Raw genomic sequence first — 17,091 nt, 5'->3', positions numbered from 1 at the left:
CTCTGATCAGTTTGGTTACAAACTTTCCTCAAAATATCTTCCTTCATGTTCATCAGAACAAAAAAAAATTATACAGGCAGAATTTTCATTTTTGGGTGAACTATCTCTTTAACAGACGTGTTTCTACATTACAGAAACTGTAGGGTCAGTCAGTTCCCCAATGCAATCTGAGGTTAATAGCCTTCCTCAAAGGCACATAGGGGATGTAGTGTCACCGCTGTTCTTGTATCAGTCCTTCTTGGGATTTCACCTGGTTGCTAAAGTTTTTCACCTGGTTGCTAGTGTAGACATTGCTAAGATGTTTCACCTGGTTGCTAAGCATGCTAGGCCCCAGAAGCTGGCATTGCTATGGTGTTTTACCTGATTGCTAGGGTGTTTCTAAGGTGTTTCACTTGGTTGCTACTGTAGACATTGCGAAGGTGTTTCACCAGATTGCTAGGCATTGCTAAGGTGTTTCACCTGGTTGCTACTGTAGGCGTTGCTAAGGTGTTTCACCTGGTTGCTAAGCTGTTTCACCAGACTTATAGGCATTGCTATGGCGGTTCACTTGGTTGCTAGTGTGTTTTACCTGGTTGCTAGGCGTTGCTAAGGTGTTTCACCTGGTTGCTACTGTAGGCGTTGCTAAGGTGTTTCACCTGGTTGCTAAGCTGTTTCACCAGACTTATAGGCATTGCTATGGCGGTTCACTTGGTTGCTAGTGTGTTTTACCTGGTTGCTAGGCGTTGCTAAGGTGTTTCACCTGGTTGCTACTGTAGACATTGCGAAGGTGTTTCACCAGATTGCTAGGCATTGCTAAGGTGTTTCACCTGGTTGCTACTGTAGGCGTTGCTAAGGTGTTTCACCTGGTTGCTAGGGTGTTTTTACCTGGTTGCTAGGCGTTGCTAAGGTGTTTCACCTGGTTGCTACTGTAGACGTTGCTAAGGTGTTTCACCTGGTTGCTAGTGTGTTTTACCTGGTTGCTACTGTAGGCATTGCTAACTTGTTTCACCAGATGGCTAGGCATTGCTAAGGTGTTTCACCTGGTTGCTAGGGTGCTTCACCTGGCTGTTAAGCATGCTAGGCCCCAGAAGCTGGCATTGCTATTGTGTTTTACCTGATTGCTAGGGTGTTTCACGTGGTTGCTAGGTGTTGCTAAGGTGTTTCACCTGGTTGCTAGGTTTTTTTTACCTGGTTGCTACTGTAGGCGTTGCTATGGTGTTTCACCTGGTTTCTAGTGTGTTTTACCTGGTTGCTAGGCGTTGCTAAGGTGTTTCACCTGGTTGCTACTGTAGACATTGCGAAGGTGTTTCACCAGATTGCTAGGCATTGCTAAGGTGTTTCACCTGGTTGCTACTGTAGGCGTTGCTAAGGTGTTTCACCTGGTTGCTACTGTAGATGTTGCTAAGGTGTTTCACCTGGTTGCTAGTGTGTTTTACCTGGTTGCCACTGTAGACATTGCTAACTTGTTTCACCAGATGGCTAGGCATTGCTAAGGTGTTTCACCTGGTTGCTAGGGTTCTTCACCTGGCTGTTAACTCTTTCCCCGCCATTGACGACTTATCTCGTCAATCTGCAATACCGCTATTATCCACCAGGTATTTTATACTTATAAAACCCGGAAGTATTGCCCTAGGGCAGCTGTATGTTCGTGTATGCTTTAAAGATCGCTCTGCATCTGATCTCTATCAAAAGTCCTTCACAAAAATGGAATTATCTCAGCTTTTGCTCAAAATTTTGTGTTTTTGATGAAACCTACACATATCTGAGAGGTGATAAAAACAGAACACATGAAGGTAGGTTGAAACAGATTTTTTAGTTTGAAAGCAGGGGGTCTGTTCTTTTAATTCATATATTGTGTGTTTATACATTTAAAAAGGAGCATTTTCTGGAAGGCATTAAACTTTTGTGAAAATTATGAAAAATGCTGGCGGTGAAAGAGTTAAGCATGCTAGGCCCCAGAAGCTGGCATTGCTATGGTGTTTTACCTGATTGCAATGGTGTTTCACGTGGTTGCTAGATGTTGCTAAGGTGTTTCACCTGGTTGCTAGGGTGTTTTACCTGGTTGCTACTGTAGGCGTTGCTATGGTGTTTCACCTGGTTGCTAGGGTGTTTATTTCACTTGGTTGCTACTGTAGGCATTGCTAAGCTGTTTCACCAGACTTATAGGCATTGCTTTGGCGGTTCACCTGGTTGCTAGTGTGTTTTACCTGGTTGCTAGGCGTTGCTAAGGTGTTTCACCTGGTTGCTACTGTAGACATTGCTAAGGTGTTTCACCTGGTTGCTACAGTACGCATTGCTAAGGCGTTTCACCTGGTTGCTAGGGTGTTTTACCTATTTGCTAGGCATTGCTAAGGTGTTTCACCTGGTTGCTACTGTATGCGTTGCTAAGGTGTTTCACCTGGTTGCTAGTGTGTTTCACCTGGTTGCTTCTGTAGACATTGGGAAGGTGTGTCACCAGATTGCTAGGCATTACTAAGGTGTTTCACCTGGTTGCTAGGGTGTTTCACCTGGTTGCTAAGCATGCTAGGCCCCAGAAGCTGGCATTGCTAAGGTGTTTTACCTGATTTCTATGGTGTTTCATGTGGTTGCTAGGTGTTGCTAAGGTGTTTCACTTGGTTGCTAATGTATGCATTGCTAAGGTGTTTCACCAGACTTCTAGGCATTGCTACGGCGGTTCACCTGGTTGATAGTGTGTTTTACGTAGTAGCTAGGCATTGCTAAGGTGTTTCACCTGGTTGCTACTGTAGACATTGCGAAGGTGTTTTACCAGATTGCTAGGCATTGCTAAGGTGTTTCACCTGGTTGCTATGGGGTTTTTACCTGGTTGCTAGGCGTTGCTAAGGTGTTTCACCTGGTTGCTACTGTAGGTGTTGCTAAGGTGTTTCACCTGGTTGCTAGAGTGTTTTCACCTGATTGCTAGGCGTTGCTAAGGTGTTTCACTTGGTTGCTACTGTTGACATTGCGAAGGTGTTTTACCAGATTGCTAGGCATTGCTAAGGTGTTTCACCTGGTTGCTATGATGTTTTTACCTCGTTGCTAGGCGTTGCTAAGGTGTTTCACCTGGTTGCTACTGTAGGTGTTGCTAAGGTGTTTCACCTGGTTGCTAGAGTGTTTTCACCTGATTGCTATGCGTTGCTAAGGTTTTTCACTTGGTTGCTACTGTAGGCATTGCTAAGCTGTTTCACCAGACTTCTAGGCATTGCTATGGTGGTTCACCTGGTTGCTAGTGTGTTTACCCTGGTTGCTAGGCATTGCTAAGGTGTTTCACCTGGTTGCTACTGTAGACATTGCAAAGGTGTTTTACTAGATTAATAGGCATTGCTAAGGTGTTTCACCTGGTTGCTAGGGTGTTTTACCTGGTTGCTAGGCATTGATAAGGTGTTTCACCTGGTTGCTACTGTAGGTGTTGCTAAGGGTTTTCACCTGGTTGCTAGGGTGTTTTACCTGGTTGCTAGGCATTGCTAAGGTGTTTCACCTGGTTGCTACTGTAGGTGTTGCTAAGGTGTTTCACCTGGTTGCTAAAGTGGTTTCACCTGATTGCTAGGCATTGCTAAGGTGTTTCACTTGGTTGCTACTGTAGGCATTGCTAAGCTGTTTCAACAGACTTCTAGGCATTGCTATGGCGGTTCACCTGATTGCTAGTGTGTTGTACCTGGTTGCTAGGCGTTGCTAAGGTGTTTCACCAGATTGCAGATTGCTAGGCATTACTAAGGTGTTTCACCTGGTTGCAGATTACTAGGCAATTTCCGCATTTTTTCGTGGCCGTACCATGGACTTTCTTTTCCGTGTCATTGTCACGGATTGGTTATTCAACTGCTTTTTCCTATTTTCAAACCATTGTCGCTTCGGTTTAGGGTTAGATTTGGGGTTTGCATTAGGATGTCACTTTAAGTATTGGTTCATACTATTTTATTTATTTATTCTTTTTTAACCCATTGTCGCCAGGCGTTAGGGTTACAGTTGGGTTTGAGTAAGGATGTCATTTTATGTAAACATAACCCTAAACTGAAGTGACAATGGCAAGAAAATAGGACAAAACATTTCAGTAACCAATCCGTGACAATGACATGGAAAAGAAAGTCTGTGGTATGGCCACAGAAAAATTTGCAAAATATACCGTGACAATACCACTGAAATTCGTTAGATCAGGTTGCATTGCTAAGGTGTTTTTCCTGATTGCTAGCGTGTGTAGCGTGTTTGATAGGCATTGCTAAGGTGTTTCACCTGGTTGCTACTGTAGGCGTTGCTATGGTGTTTCACCTGGTTGCTAGGGTGTTTAACATTAGTGTTAACAATCCAGATTGTCCGAGTCAAAATTAGCAGCATTCACAACCCATTTCACTTCATTGACAGGACTTGATTGGTCTAGATATTCTGAAGAGATTTCAACAATGAACTCCATAAAATCTCATAAGACCATTCATTGTGAAAGCAAAAAAATTCGATTTCACGTTAATATTAACATTTAGCTAACCTTTACAACATATCAGATACGTACTACTTTGCATTACCTGTGCTGTGGCAGCTGTCTCCATCAGGTGCCAGACTCCAGCCTGGATAGCAGGAGCATTTCACAGTGTTCTTATGTTGTTCGCACACCTGACTGCATCGTAAGTGCTTGGTGCAATAATCCAGCACCTCGCAGGTGCGTCCGTCTGAGGCGAGCTGGAACCCCGGTGGACAGGAACACGTCACCCCTTTACCCGGCACAACGGCGCACTCGTGACTGCAACCGCCCTTCCGTACAGAACACTCATCTGTGATGGAAAACATGTTTTTATATTACTTTCAATACACAACATAAGGCATCAAATAGTGAGACCGTTAAAAGTTGCAGACTGATGGAAGTCTCCAGTAGCCATAAGGATGAACAGCGGGGAGTCTCATGAAAGCCTGAAGGAACCGAATAGACTAACAAGAAAGGGTTCGCTGCTTCCCGTTTGGATCTCCTGGCTGAGTGCTATTCCTTGGGTATTAGTCAGAACATATGCCTCGTGGTCACTTTATGCTTGCACAAGAGCCACAGAGGAAATTAACCATGACTCCATGTTACACATGAAGCCAAAACACACACAGGTGTGTAATTTCAGGGCATTTATGTACCTTTTTGTTTCCCCTCCTATAAAAACTCATTGGCACTGGCCTCCGAGCCTTTGTTCACTTTTACTAGCGCTTTATTGCGGTTTGGACAAACTAATGTGGTGAGACGGCCGCAAAGTAGCCCCATGGGTATATGCAGAACGGGAAAATTTGGTTAAGTGTCTGCCGAAGTTGTCAACTGACCGTATATTGTCGACCCCTTGGGTGACTGCCTCAATAATACAGTCTTCTAGCTGCATTAATAAGTGTGTATAATTGTTGCAAATGGCTTTGTTATTCTTCACTTGTGTACAAAAGTAATGTAGTTGTCGGTCTGGAGGGAGCGATCACTCTTTTAAATGACCACTGGAAAAATTAAGCTCGTTTTAATGAATTATTGAAGCATGGAAAGGTTACGGAGCAATTAGAAATGTTGCTTTGGGTTGCCTCGATGAAGGTGAAAGTTGGGATTTTTATCACTTTAATGGCACCAAAAACGAAACTGCAACAACGGTAATAAGTTTGTTTTTCCAACAACTTTTCTACATATTCGACCAGGAACTGGGTTTGCTGACATTGCCAAATTGAATCACAGCAGGCTGTAGTAAATGAAGAAGGATTCGTCTAGGACTGCAATAGTACACAATTTTTACCGTTTGGGACAATTTCATTGCAGGGACAACTAAGAAAGTTATAAACTAAAAACTAATATAAAACAAAGCTTAAAAGGAAAACACCACCGTTTTTCAATATTTTACTATGTTCTTACCTCAACTTAGAAAAATTAATACATACAAATCTTTTTTCAATGCGTGCACTTAATTTTTGTACAGTGCATCGTGAATGTGTTAGCATTTAGCCTAGCCTCATTCATTTCTTAGGATTCAAACAGGGATTAATTTAGTAGCCACCAAACACTTCCATGTTTTTCGTATTTAAAGACTGTTACATGAGTAGTTACACGAGTAAGTCTGGTGGCACAAAATAAAACGTGGCAATTTTTAAAGCCAATAAAAATAAGAACTATATTGTACGGCGGAAGAGCACTTAGTTTGCAGCACTTCGACATCCGCGTGCAGTAACATCATCACTCCTGACTCCTCCCCCTTTCACTCAAACTTCGTCAATATTACTGCGCCCGATGTCCCAAGTGCTTTCCTCCATACAATATAGTTCTCATTTTTACGTTTAATTTTGTGCCACCATACTTTATCCGCGCAATTACTTATAGGGAAAACATAGAAGTGTTTGGTGGCTTCTAAATTTATCCCTGTTTAGATCCTCGATGATCGAAATCAAACTTTGATGCTCCTAATTTCATAATTAGATTATAAGACTTTACCCTTGATTTCACAGGCAGGGTCACATGAATGTTTTGGATGTGATGGAAACGCATTTCCTCTGTCACTATAGAGCTGGGGCGTCTTGTTTATATCTATAATGTTTGGAAATACATTCATGCCTCGAGAGTGGAGGCCAAATGGGCACTCAACGTAACACCACCTTGAGCACATTCAAGGTTTAAATAAGGCATCTAGTGCATTAATACCGCATAATGTTTCCAGAATCCTCAAGGTAGCCATAATGGAGGCGCTATAACGGGAATAAATATGCAGAAATGGAAAACAGCACAGAAAAGGCAGGTAACAAGAACAGCAAGTATCACTAATGGGGAAACGGTAGCAAAAAAGCAGGCTATAAAAAGGCAAATGAAACTGCATTCATTTAGACTCAAGTAAAAGGTGGCAGGAATGATATATAGGATTCAGTTACGAGAATCGAGCTATGAGGTCTGAGGTGAACTTGCTAATACAGTAGAGAAAATTGAAAAGTTCCAATGGGGTAATAATGGATTTTTCTGGACTGTGAGTTGCCTAAAGATTCAGTTAAAATGCTGATGAAGGAGGGAATAGCAGCTCTGCAGAGCAACAGTTCAATAGACGAATGTGAATTAGCAAAAACTGTGACTCGATTCTACATATATAGTGTATAAACAAGAGGACTTTATTTAAATGTCAACATAAAGAATTTAAATGGGATATATCATAAAAATCTGACTTTTTTCATGTTTAAGTGCTATAATTGGGTCCCCAGTACTTCTAACAATAGAAAATGTAAAAAAGATCAACCCAGTAACTTAGTTTTGGTAAACCATTCTCTGCAAGCATGTTAACAGATAGGTCATTGACATTTGGCTCCCCTTGTGATGTCAGAAGGGGATAATACCGCCCCTTAATCTGCATATCCAACCACAACACTGCCATTTAGTGCAGAGATCAGCTCATTTGCATTTTAAAGGACACACCCAAAACTGCAAATGTTTGCTCACACCTACAAAGTGGCCATTTTAACATGCTATAGTAAATTTTCTGTGGAGTATTTTGAGCTATAACTTCACATATGTACTCTGGAGACACCAAAGATTTATTTGACATCTTAAAAAAGTCTTGTGAAATTTTATATAACATGCAATACTTAAAACTCAATTTAAAATCAAAATCACATTACATATCAATACTTGCAAGGTGACTTTTTAGTTTAAGTTGATTGTTAAAGGCTATTAAAACGGTGTGTGATGAATTGATTTTTGTGTTTGTGATTGAGTTAAACAGGAAAATGGGCGGGCCTTGATACTACGGATCCACCTCATGATCACTACTGCAAATGACATCATTGACGCAAGATGTCACTAGTCATTTTTGGGAAATTTTGCCTTCGTTTTTTTAATGGAAGTGTATGGAGATGCGTCGTCCATCTTTCTTTACAGCCCATGCTTGGTACGGTACAGAGCGATAGTCAAACAAACCAAATTTTGGCAGTGGTGTTAGTACGCCCTTAGAGTGTTTTTGTCTTGTTTTACAGTACAAATATTAAAACAATTCCACAATCAAAATAAACTTAAATTAAGTACAGAGGTAAAACTTAATTTGAATGTTATTTTTCACCCCATATCTCATTTTAACTCTTTCACCGCCACTGACGAGTTATCTAGTCCAGTGGTTCTCAAACTGGGGGGCCGGGAGATGGTGCCAAGGGGGCCCCAGCTTTATGACATTTTATAAAATAAATTAATTTATCATGAATTCTGTGGAATTAAACCTAAAAAAAAATAAGGCTACCAACCAACAGCATAACTTTGTATCATTCAATATGTTTTGTTTCATTAAAAGTTGAGTTTTAAAACAGTTTTTGTCATAAATTTTCTTTGGGGGGGCCGCGAAGGAATGCGCCGTACACAGGGGGGGGCACACACTGAAAAAGTTTGAGAACCACTGATCTAGTCAATTAAGAGAAAAAAAAATGTGCATAAATTGCATGAATTTTTATGTTAATCTGCAATACTCCACTTACCCATTTATGAAAAAACTGAAGCCAAAACGTTATTTATTCATTTTAAACTCTGTGTTTTGATAATCATTCTAAATCTGATCTCTGATTTGATGAAAAAAATGCAATTTCAGCTTTTTGCTAAATTTTTTTTAAAGAAAAATACCCAGATAAGAGTTTATAAGCAGAGAAAAAATATATAGAAAGGATGAAACGTTTTTTTCCCCCGTTTTGTTTGTTTGCTTATTGTTTGATTGAAAGCAAAGAGTCTGTTCTTTCATTTGATATATTTGTATGTTTATATATTTTTAGAAGAAAATTGTCCTTGAATACATTTTGTGAAAATCACAAAAAAATGCTAGAAAATTATTCTAGAAGTCAAGACACAAACTAGTAGTAAGAAATGTTTTCAATGTATTCAAATGTATTCAATGTGTAAGCTGTCAATCATACACGAGACCTTGACATTGCCAGCTCCGTGCTACTAGCTAAGAGTCAAGCTACATAAAAGCAGCCCTTTATTGTTTCATTTGGCTTTATTTGACCAGGAAGGTCACCTTCAGACAAAATGAACCGTACCCACAGGAAATCGAAGATGTCCTAAAGGTCATTGTGTCAGAGAGTTTCTGTTGGGCTTCATTAACACATCCAGACCGGTGCATTTTCTTGAACCCAGAAAAAACAGCCTCAGACCAAACCTTAACCCCCCCGTCACATTAGCTACAAAAGTGAGTTACCCCAAGTGACACACACTTGCTTGATTGGCGTTCCTGGGTAATATCTAAAAGCGGTATCAAAAATCAATTCAGAGGTATTGTTAAGCTACAATAACAATGTTTTTGGATATTTATTTCTTGATAAAAGTAACTAAATATATGAGATAAAATGCCAAACTTATCAGAAATACGCATTTTCCGCCATCTTGAATATTTTTTTTCAACTCGAGCCACTGAACTACGTCACGCTGCCCCTTCACTCCGATTGGCAGTCGCTTTGTCGCATCGCTCAGCATTTGCATAAAATAGCCTTCTTGTCTATTTGGCCCCACCTTGCTCGGAGCAGCGGCGACCTCATCGCTGGCAAACGGCCACTCCCATTGAAAATGAATGGTAGCCTGTCACTCTGTCTCTTGTGCGACTGTAGGGTTACAAAGCATGGTGATATCAAGGAAGAGCTGTGTCTGGAGGGAACACACATACTGATAAAAATGCTGATAGAATTGTATTGTTTGTATGCATTGATGTAAATGTAAGCGGTTTTATAAGCTGTGTTGAAGAGTACAGACAGGTTAAAAATGCAGTCCTTTTATAAAGTCTGGAGAAACTGTAATAGTGAGCTGGATAAGCTGATATCGGCAGGTGAAGTCTATCCTGTCTTCCAGAACATGAAGTGTGATCAAGTAATATAAGGATTTCTTGCCTGTAATAGGAAAGTACCAGCTGGCTAAGTTGAGTGACAATCTGTTTCAAGTCCGTGAGCGGCAGGAGGACACTTCTTCTCTTACTAACTAAGAAAAAAATCAGTGAGCTCTTTCTTTTTCATCTATTGAATTCAAAGTCCTCTCTCAGATACAGAGCGGAAAAGTTACCTGGAGGGTCATTTATCATGATTAGACCTTCGGTGTGGTCTATTCTAGACAATATTTATCTAACTCAGGAAATTTTGGGACGTTTCTGGACCATTGAGTTTTGACATTTTTTTATTTATCTTGCAGTTTCTCTTGTAGAATAAACACATTTATCTCTGCCGTTGGGTAGCAGAATTGGGGTTCAGGCCAGCTTTTGTTATTTTACCACACTTTAAAAGATGGGCGGCTGTTTTTTAACCCATGGTTGGGTCAAATATGGACAAACCCAAATGTATTTTATCTCCAGTACCTTTTTGTACAAGGTATTTGTTCCAGAGTTCAGTTTAGCCACTAGTCAGACCATTAAACAAACAGAGACATGTGCGTCCAATAAAACCGTCTACAAGTTCCAAAGATAAAAATGACACATCCTGAAGATACAATTAATTGTAATCTCAGATGCATTTCTAAAATCAAATTAGAACTCAAACCATATACTGTTAGTTTATTTGTAAAAAAATATGTACCATTTTGCTGTTCAGACCACACAGAAAAAGATTTAGATACACCAGAACTGATATTTGCAAGTCAGAGCCTATTTATTTATTTGACTTATTTTTGGTCAAGCTGATCTTCATCATCTCCTCTCCCTCTCCGAAGGCCAGGACAGATATCTGATATCTCAGCCAAATGCCTTGAGACGCGAATAAGAGATACTGAATTTGTTTATGCCCTTTAAAGGGGACATTTCAAGACTTTTTAAGATGCCAAATAAATCTTTGGTGTCCCCAGAGTACATATGTAAAGTTCTAGCTCAAAATATTATATAGATAATTTATTATAGCATGTTAAAATTGCCATATTGTAGGTATGAGCAAAAATGTGCCTTTTTTGTGTGTGTCCTTTAACATGCAAATGAGTTGATCTTTACACTGAATGGCAGTGCCGTGGTTGGATAGTGCAGATTAAAAGAGCCATTTTTACATGCTTGAAGAGAATGGTTTACCAAACTATGTTACTGGGTTGATCTTTTACACATTTTCTATGTTGATAGAACCACTGAGGACCCAATTATAGCACTTAAACATGGAAAAAGTTAAGAAATGCTGGGTTTTAAAGTCCTATGGAAAAACCAAACTGCTGGGTCTAGAATAAACATTTTACCCAACCATGGCTTGAAACAACCTCTATTTCTCCACATTTTACCCAACTTTGGCTTAAACAAACCTCCATTTCTACACATTTTACCCAACTTTGGCTTAAACAAACCTCCATTTCTACACAGTTTACCCAATCATGGCTTGAAATAACCATTTCTCCACATTTTACCCTACACATTTTACCCAACTTTGGCTTAAACAAACCTCCATTTCTCCACATTTTACCCAACCATGACTTGAAACAACCTCCATTTCTCCACATTTTACCCTACACATTTTACCCAACTTTGGCTTAAACAAACCTCCATTTCTCCACATTTTACCCAACCATGACTTGAAACAACCTCCATTTCTCCACATTTTTTCCAAACCATGGCTAAAAACAACCTCCGTTTTTCCACATTTTACCCAACAATGGCTTGAAAAAAACTCGGTTTTTCCACATTTTACCAACCATGGCTTGAAACAATCTCCATTTCCCCAAGTTTTGAAACAACCTCTATTTCTCCACATTTTACCCAACCATGACTTGAAACAACCTCCATTTCTCCACATTTTACCAAACCATGGCTAAAAACAACCTCAATTTTTCCACATTTTACCCAACCATGGCTAAAAACAACCTCAGTTTTTCCACATTTTACCCAACAATGGCTTGAAAAAACCTCGGTTTTTCCACATTTTACCCAACCATGGCTTGAAACAAACCCATTTCCCCACATTTTGAAACAACCTCTATTTCTCCACATTTTACCCAACCATGACTTGAAACAACCTCAATTTCTCCACATTTTACCAAACCGTGGCTTAAAACAACCTCCGTTTTTCCACATTTTACCCAACCAGGGCTTGAAACAACCTCAGTTCCCTATCAAAAGCTTTACTCGATGCTGCGCTGCTAAGCGCTATGGGGAAACGTCTTTATCGTTGACCAGCTGAATATAGTGTGCAAACACGTCAATGAAATTGACCCGGAGGTATATAGCCTCGGTTGATGACGACATCACAGCGCACCCAATGCGAGGCTATAAAATAGATGAGAAACAGCTGTGTCATCAGATCTTTTGTTTGAAGACCAGTCCTGGGACATCTACTGTACGGCAAGACAGCGCAGCATCTCGTTCCGCTTTTTCAGGGAACAAGGTTACAGTCAAGTAACCCCTCCGTTCCGATCACGAGAAAACGCCAACATCGCAACCTGACCATACGTGCCAACCCGTTTGACTAAGGCTGGAGGCCCCACTGTCGTCGTTAATGCAGGCTCAGTGGCAAACGGGTCTGTATGGCATACTATTCACAAGACACAAAAAAGCGCCAAAATCGCAACCCGACCATACGTGCCAACCCGTTTGACTAAGGCTGGAAGCCCCACTGTCGTCGTTAATGCAGGTTCAGTGGCAAACGGGTCTGTATGGCATAGTATTCGCAATATAAAGAAAGCGCCAAAAGCCCAACCCAACCGTACGTGCCAACCCGTTTGACTAAGGCCGGATGCCCCACTGTCGTCGTTAATGCAGGTTCAGTGGCAAACGGGTTTGTATGGCATACTATTCACAAGAACACGAAAGTTCCAAAATCGCAATCCGACTATACGTTAAGATAAGGTTTTTATTTATTTATTTGGTTGGTCTGTTTTATGACCGCGAGTGCTTTGTTCGGTACAAATAACTATTTCGAGTTAAGTACTTTTACTAGACAAATTTATGCGAATGCTTTGTTGAAGAGAAAAGTTTTAAGTCTAGATTTAAAATTATCGACTGTGTCTGATTCTCGGACATCGGTTGGTAAATCATTCCAGAGCTTAGGGGCTAAATAGGAAAATGACCTTCCACTTTTAGACACTTTTGATAGTCTAGGGATAATCAAGAGACCAGAATTTTGTGACCGTAGTGTGCGTGATGGATTGTATTCTGATAGTAATTCTCTAAGATATGAGGGTGCTAGGCCATTTAAAGCTTTGTAGGTGAGTAGTGATATTTTAAATTGTATGCGATATTTAACTGGTAGCCAGTGTAAAGATGCCAGAATTGGGCTTATGTGGTCGTACTTTTTAGATCGAGTAAGTACCCTTGCGGAAGCGTTTTGAACTAGCTGAAGCTTGTTTACTTGATTTGCATGGCATCCCCCGAGTAGCGAGTTACAATAGTCTATTCTAGAGGTCATAAAAGCATGGATAAGCTTCTCTGCGTCAGATGTAGACAGTATATGGCGTATTTTCGAGATATTTCTAAGGTGGAAGAAAGCTGTACGGCAGACGTTGGCGATATGACTATCGAAGGATAAGTTGCTGTCGAACATCACACCTAAGTTCCTTACCGTGGAAGATGGCACCACAGTGCAGCCTTCTATGTGCAACGTGTAATCTGACATATTATGTTTGTAGCGATTCGGTTCAATAATAAGTATCTCTGTCTTATTGGAGTTCAGCTTAAGAAAGTTATGTGCCATCCAGTCACTAACATCGCTAAGGCAGTCTGTTAGCTTAGAAAACGTGTGTGTTTCGCTGGGATGTGAGGAGATGTAAAGCTGGGTATCATCCGCATAGCAGTGAAAACTTATGTTATGTTTCCTGATAATGTCTCCTAGAGGTAACATGTATAACGAGAACAGGATAGGACCTATCAGAGGATATCAGGGTTTATGGCATCAGCATCCACGGTGATTCCTTTGGGGCTGTTGCATATGACACCGTTTCAGAGCCGGAGGGTTTCATCCAAGGGCCAACCCTCAAAGGCTGATTAAAGTGATGCGCCACGGGCTTCATACACTGACTATGTGGATCAGACCCCGGTTTGTTGCCTTGGGTCCCACGCTATGAGCGACTTGTCATCGCAAACTGCTAATGACAGACGCCTCCCTGACGGGCTGGGGTGCGACCTTAGATGGTCGTCCAGCTCAAGGGGAATGGGAGGGTCATCAGCTCGGTTGGCACATCAATTGCCTAGAGCTGACGGCTGTATTTCTGGCCCTGAAATATTTTCTCCGCCAAATGAGAAGCTGTCATGTCCTAGTGCGGGTGGACAACACAGCGACAGTCTCATACTTAAGTCACCAGGGAGGTCGGCGCTCGCGCAATCTGAACAAGATAGCGAGACAGATTTTTCTCTGGGCTCAGGACAAGTTCCTGTCACTCAGAACAGTGTACATCCCAAAAACCTATATGTAGGAGCAGATTTACTGTCCAGGCAGACATTATCGACTGGAGATTGGAAACCCCACCCAGACATAGTGTCTCAGATATGGACCTGATTTTACAGAGAGAAAGTGGACCTCTTGGCCTCTTTTCAGATAGCGCAATGTCTCCTTTACTTCTCTCTGAGTTCCCCAGCCCCCCCTGGGTCTGGACGCAATGGCGCACACATGGCCGGACAAACGCCTTTATGCGTTTCCTCCAGTGGCGCTGCTCCCGCAGGTTCTAGCCAGAGTTCGCCAGCAAGGCTCTTGCCTCTTTCTGATAGCACCGCGTTGGCTGAACAGAGTATGGTTTTTAGAGATAATATCTCTCCTCAACGGCTCGCCATGGGCAAGTCCGGAGAGGAGGGGCGTTCTGTCTCATGATAATGCATCTCAGGCCCGACCTGTGGAATCTCCATGTTTGGCTCCTAAGGGTACCAACTGAGGGACACAGGTTTGTCGCCTGATGTTACTGACACTATTTTGAGTGCAAGGGCTCCTTCCACTAGAAAGAATTATGCCTTTAAATAGGGTGTCTTTGAAGCATGGTGCATGACACATAATGCAGATCCTGTTAACTGCCAGTTTGCTACAGTTCTGTGTTTTCTGCAGGAAAAGCTGTCAGCAGCTTATGCCCATCCACTCACAGGTTTTATGTGGCCGCTTTTTCGGCTTGCCACGCTTTGGTGGACGGGGCGCCGCTCGGGAGGCATCCAACGATTGAGGCCTACAGCAAGAACTAAGATTCCTTCGTGGGACCTAGCTATAGTCCTTGAGGGTCTGGTTCAGACCTCCTTTTGAACCTCTAGAGTCAGCGTCTGATAGACTTCTGACACTAAAGATGGTTGTTCTAATGGCGTTAACTTCTTTAAAAAGAATTGGGGATATGCAGGCTCTGGCGATCTCGCCATCCTGTCTAGATTTTGCCCCAGGAATGGTGAAGTTGATTTTACATCCTTATCTTGATTACCTGCATAAGGTTCCCTTTTCGACTGCACATCCGGTACTTCTTGAGACTTTCTGCCCTCCGCCGTTCACCACGCCGGAGCAGGAGTTATACCACAGATTGTGTCCAGTCCGTGCTCTTCAGACTTATGTCCACCGCACTAGCCAGTGGCGTAAGTCAGAGCAGTTGTTTGTCTGTTTTGGAGGCCGCAACAGAGGTGCTGCGGCCACCAGGCAGTCCATATCACATTGGGTTAGGGATGCCATTGCTCTTGCCTTTGAGGCGCGCTGTCAAGTCTCGCCAGCAGGTCTGAGAGCTCACTCCACCAGGGGAGTAGCCTCTTCTACTGCTTTAGTAAAAGGGGCCTCCTTGCAGAGCGTTTGTGATGCGGCAGGCTGGTCCTCTCCGCATACATTCATAAGATTTTATAGCTTGGATGCTGATGTCACTCCAGGATCTCCTGTCCTCGAGTCAACATCTCAAGCTGATGTCTATGCCATTTGTCCATAAAAGGGGTATCCCCCACTGCTACTATTTTTAGTAAGGGGTGCCTCCTTACAGAGCGTTTGTGATACGGCGGGCTGGTCCTCTCCGCATACATTCATAAGATTTTATAGCTTGGATGCTCATGTCACTCCAGGGTCTCATGTCCTCGAGTCAACATCTCAAGCTGCTGTCTAACCATTTTTCCATAAAGGGGTATTCCCCACTGCTATTTATTAGGAAGGGGTGCCTTCTTATAGATGTTTGTGAGGCGGCAGGAGCATCCTTTCCGCACACATCCACTATTTTTAGCTTGGTTGTTTATGTCTGAGATTTCTTTGCGGTCCTTGTGCACAGACTTACACATCCGTAAGGGGTCCAGACATCTCCAAGCACGGCAGCGTGGGTATTGTCGTTCCCCATAGCGCTTAGCAGCGCAGCATCGAGTAAAGCTTTTGATAGGGAACGGAGGGGTTACTTGACTGTAACCTTGTTCCCTGAAAAAGCGGAACGAGATGCTGCGCTGTCTTGCCGTACAGTAGATGTCCCAGGACTGGTCTTCAAACAAAAGATCTGATGACACAGCTGTTTCTCATCTATTTTATAGCCTCGCATTGGGTGCGCTGTGATGTCGTCATCAACCGAGGCTATATACCTCCGGGTCAATTTCATTGACGTGTTTGCACACTATATTCAGCTGGTCAACGATAAAGACGTTTCCCCATAGCGCTTAGCAGCGCAGCATCTCGTTCCGCTTTTTCAGGGAACAAGGTTACAGTCAAGTAACCCCTCCGTTTTTCCACATTTTACCCAACCATGGCTTGAAACAATCTCCATTTCCCCACATTTTACCCAACCATGACTTGAAACAACCTCCATTTCTCCACATTTTACCCAACCAGGGCTTGAAACAACCTCTATTTCTCCACATTTTACCCAACCATGACTTGAAACAACCTCCATTTCTCCACATTTTACCAAACCAGGGCTTAAAACAACCTCAGTTTTTCCACATTTTACCCAACCATGGCTTGAAACAATCTCCATTTCCCCAAGTTTTGAAACAACCTCTATTTCTCCACATTTTACCCAACCATGACTTGAAACAACCTCCATTTCTCCACATTTTACCAAACCATGGCTAAAAACAACCTCAATTTTTCCACATTTTACCCAACCATGGCTAAAAACAACCTCAGTTTTTCCACATTTTACCCAACAATGGCTTGAAAAAACCTCGGTTTTTCCACATTTTACCCAACCATGGCTTGAAACAATCTCCATTTCCCCACATTTTGAAACAACCTCTATTTCTCCACATTTTACCCAACCATGACTTGAAACAACCTCCATTTCTCCACATTTTACCAAACCGT

General features: G+C 42.0%; 1 protein-coding gene across 1 annotated transcript in view; it reads right to left on the bottom strand.

Annotated features, from left to right (window-relative positions):
* lrp1ba (low density lipoprotein receptor-related protein 1Ba) overlaps nt 1-17,091 on the bottom strand; it is a 332,672-nt gene that overhangs the window by 167,086 nt on the left and 148,495 nt on the right. The window contains exon 23 of the mRNA XM_073862191.1: nt 4,491-4,737. Within this exon, the coding sequence (XP_073718292.1) occupies nt 4,491-4,737 (247 nt within the window). The remainder of the gene's footprint in view (nt 1-4,490; nt 4,738-17,091) is intronic.

Source organism: Misgurnus anguillicaudatus, chromosome 23, assembly GCF_027580225.2.
Source record: "Misgurnus anguillicaudatus chromosome 23, ASM2758022v2, whole genome shotgun sequence".
Lineage (NCBI taxonomy): Eukaryota > Metazoa > Chordata > Actinopteri > Cypriniformes > Cobitidae > Misgurnus > Misgurnus anguillicaudatus.
This window is presented reverse-complemented; position numbering and strand designations above follow the sequence as displayed.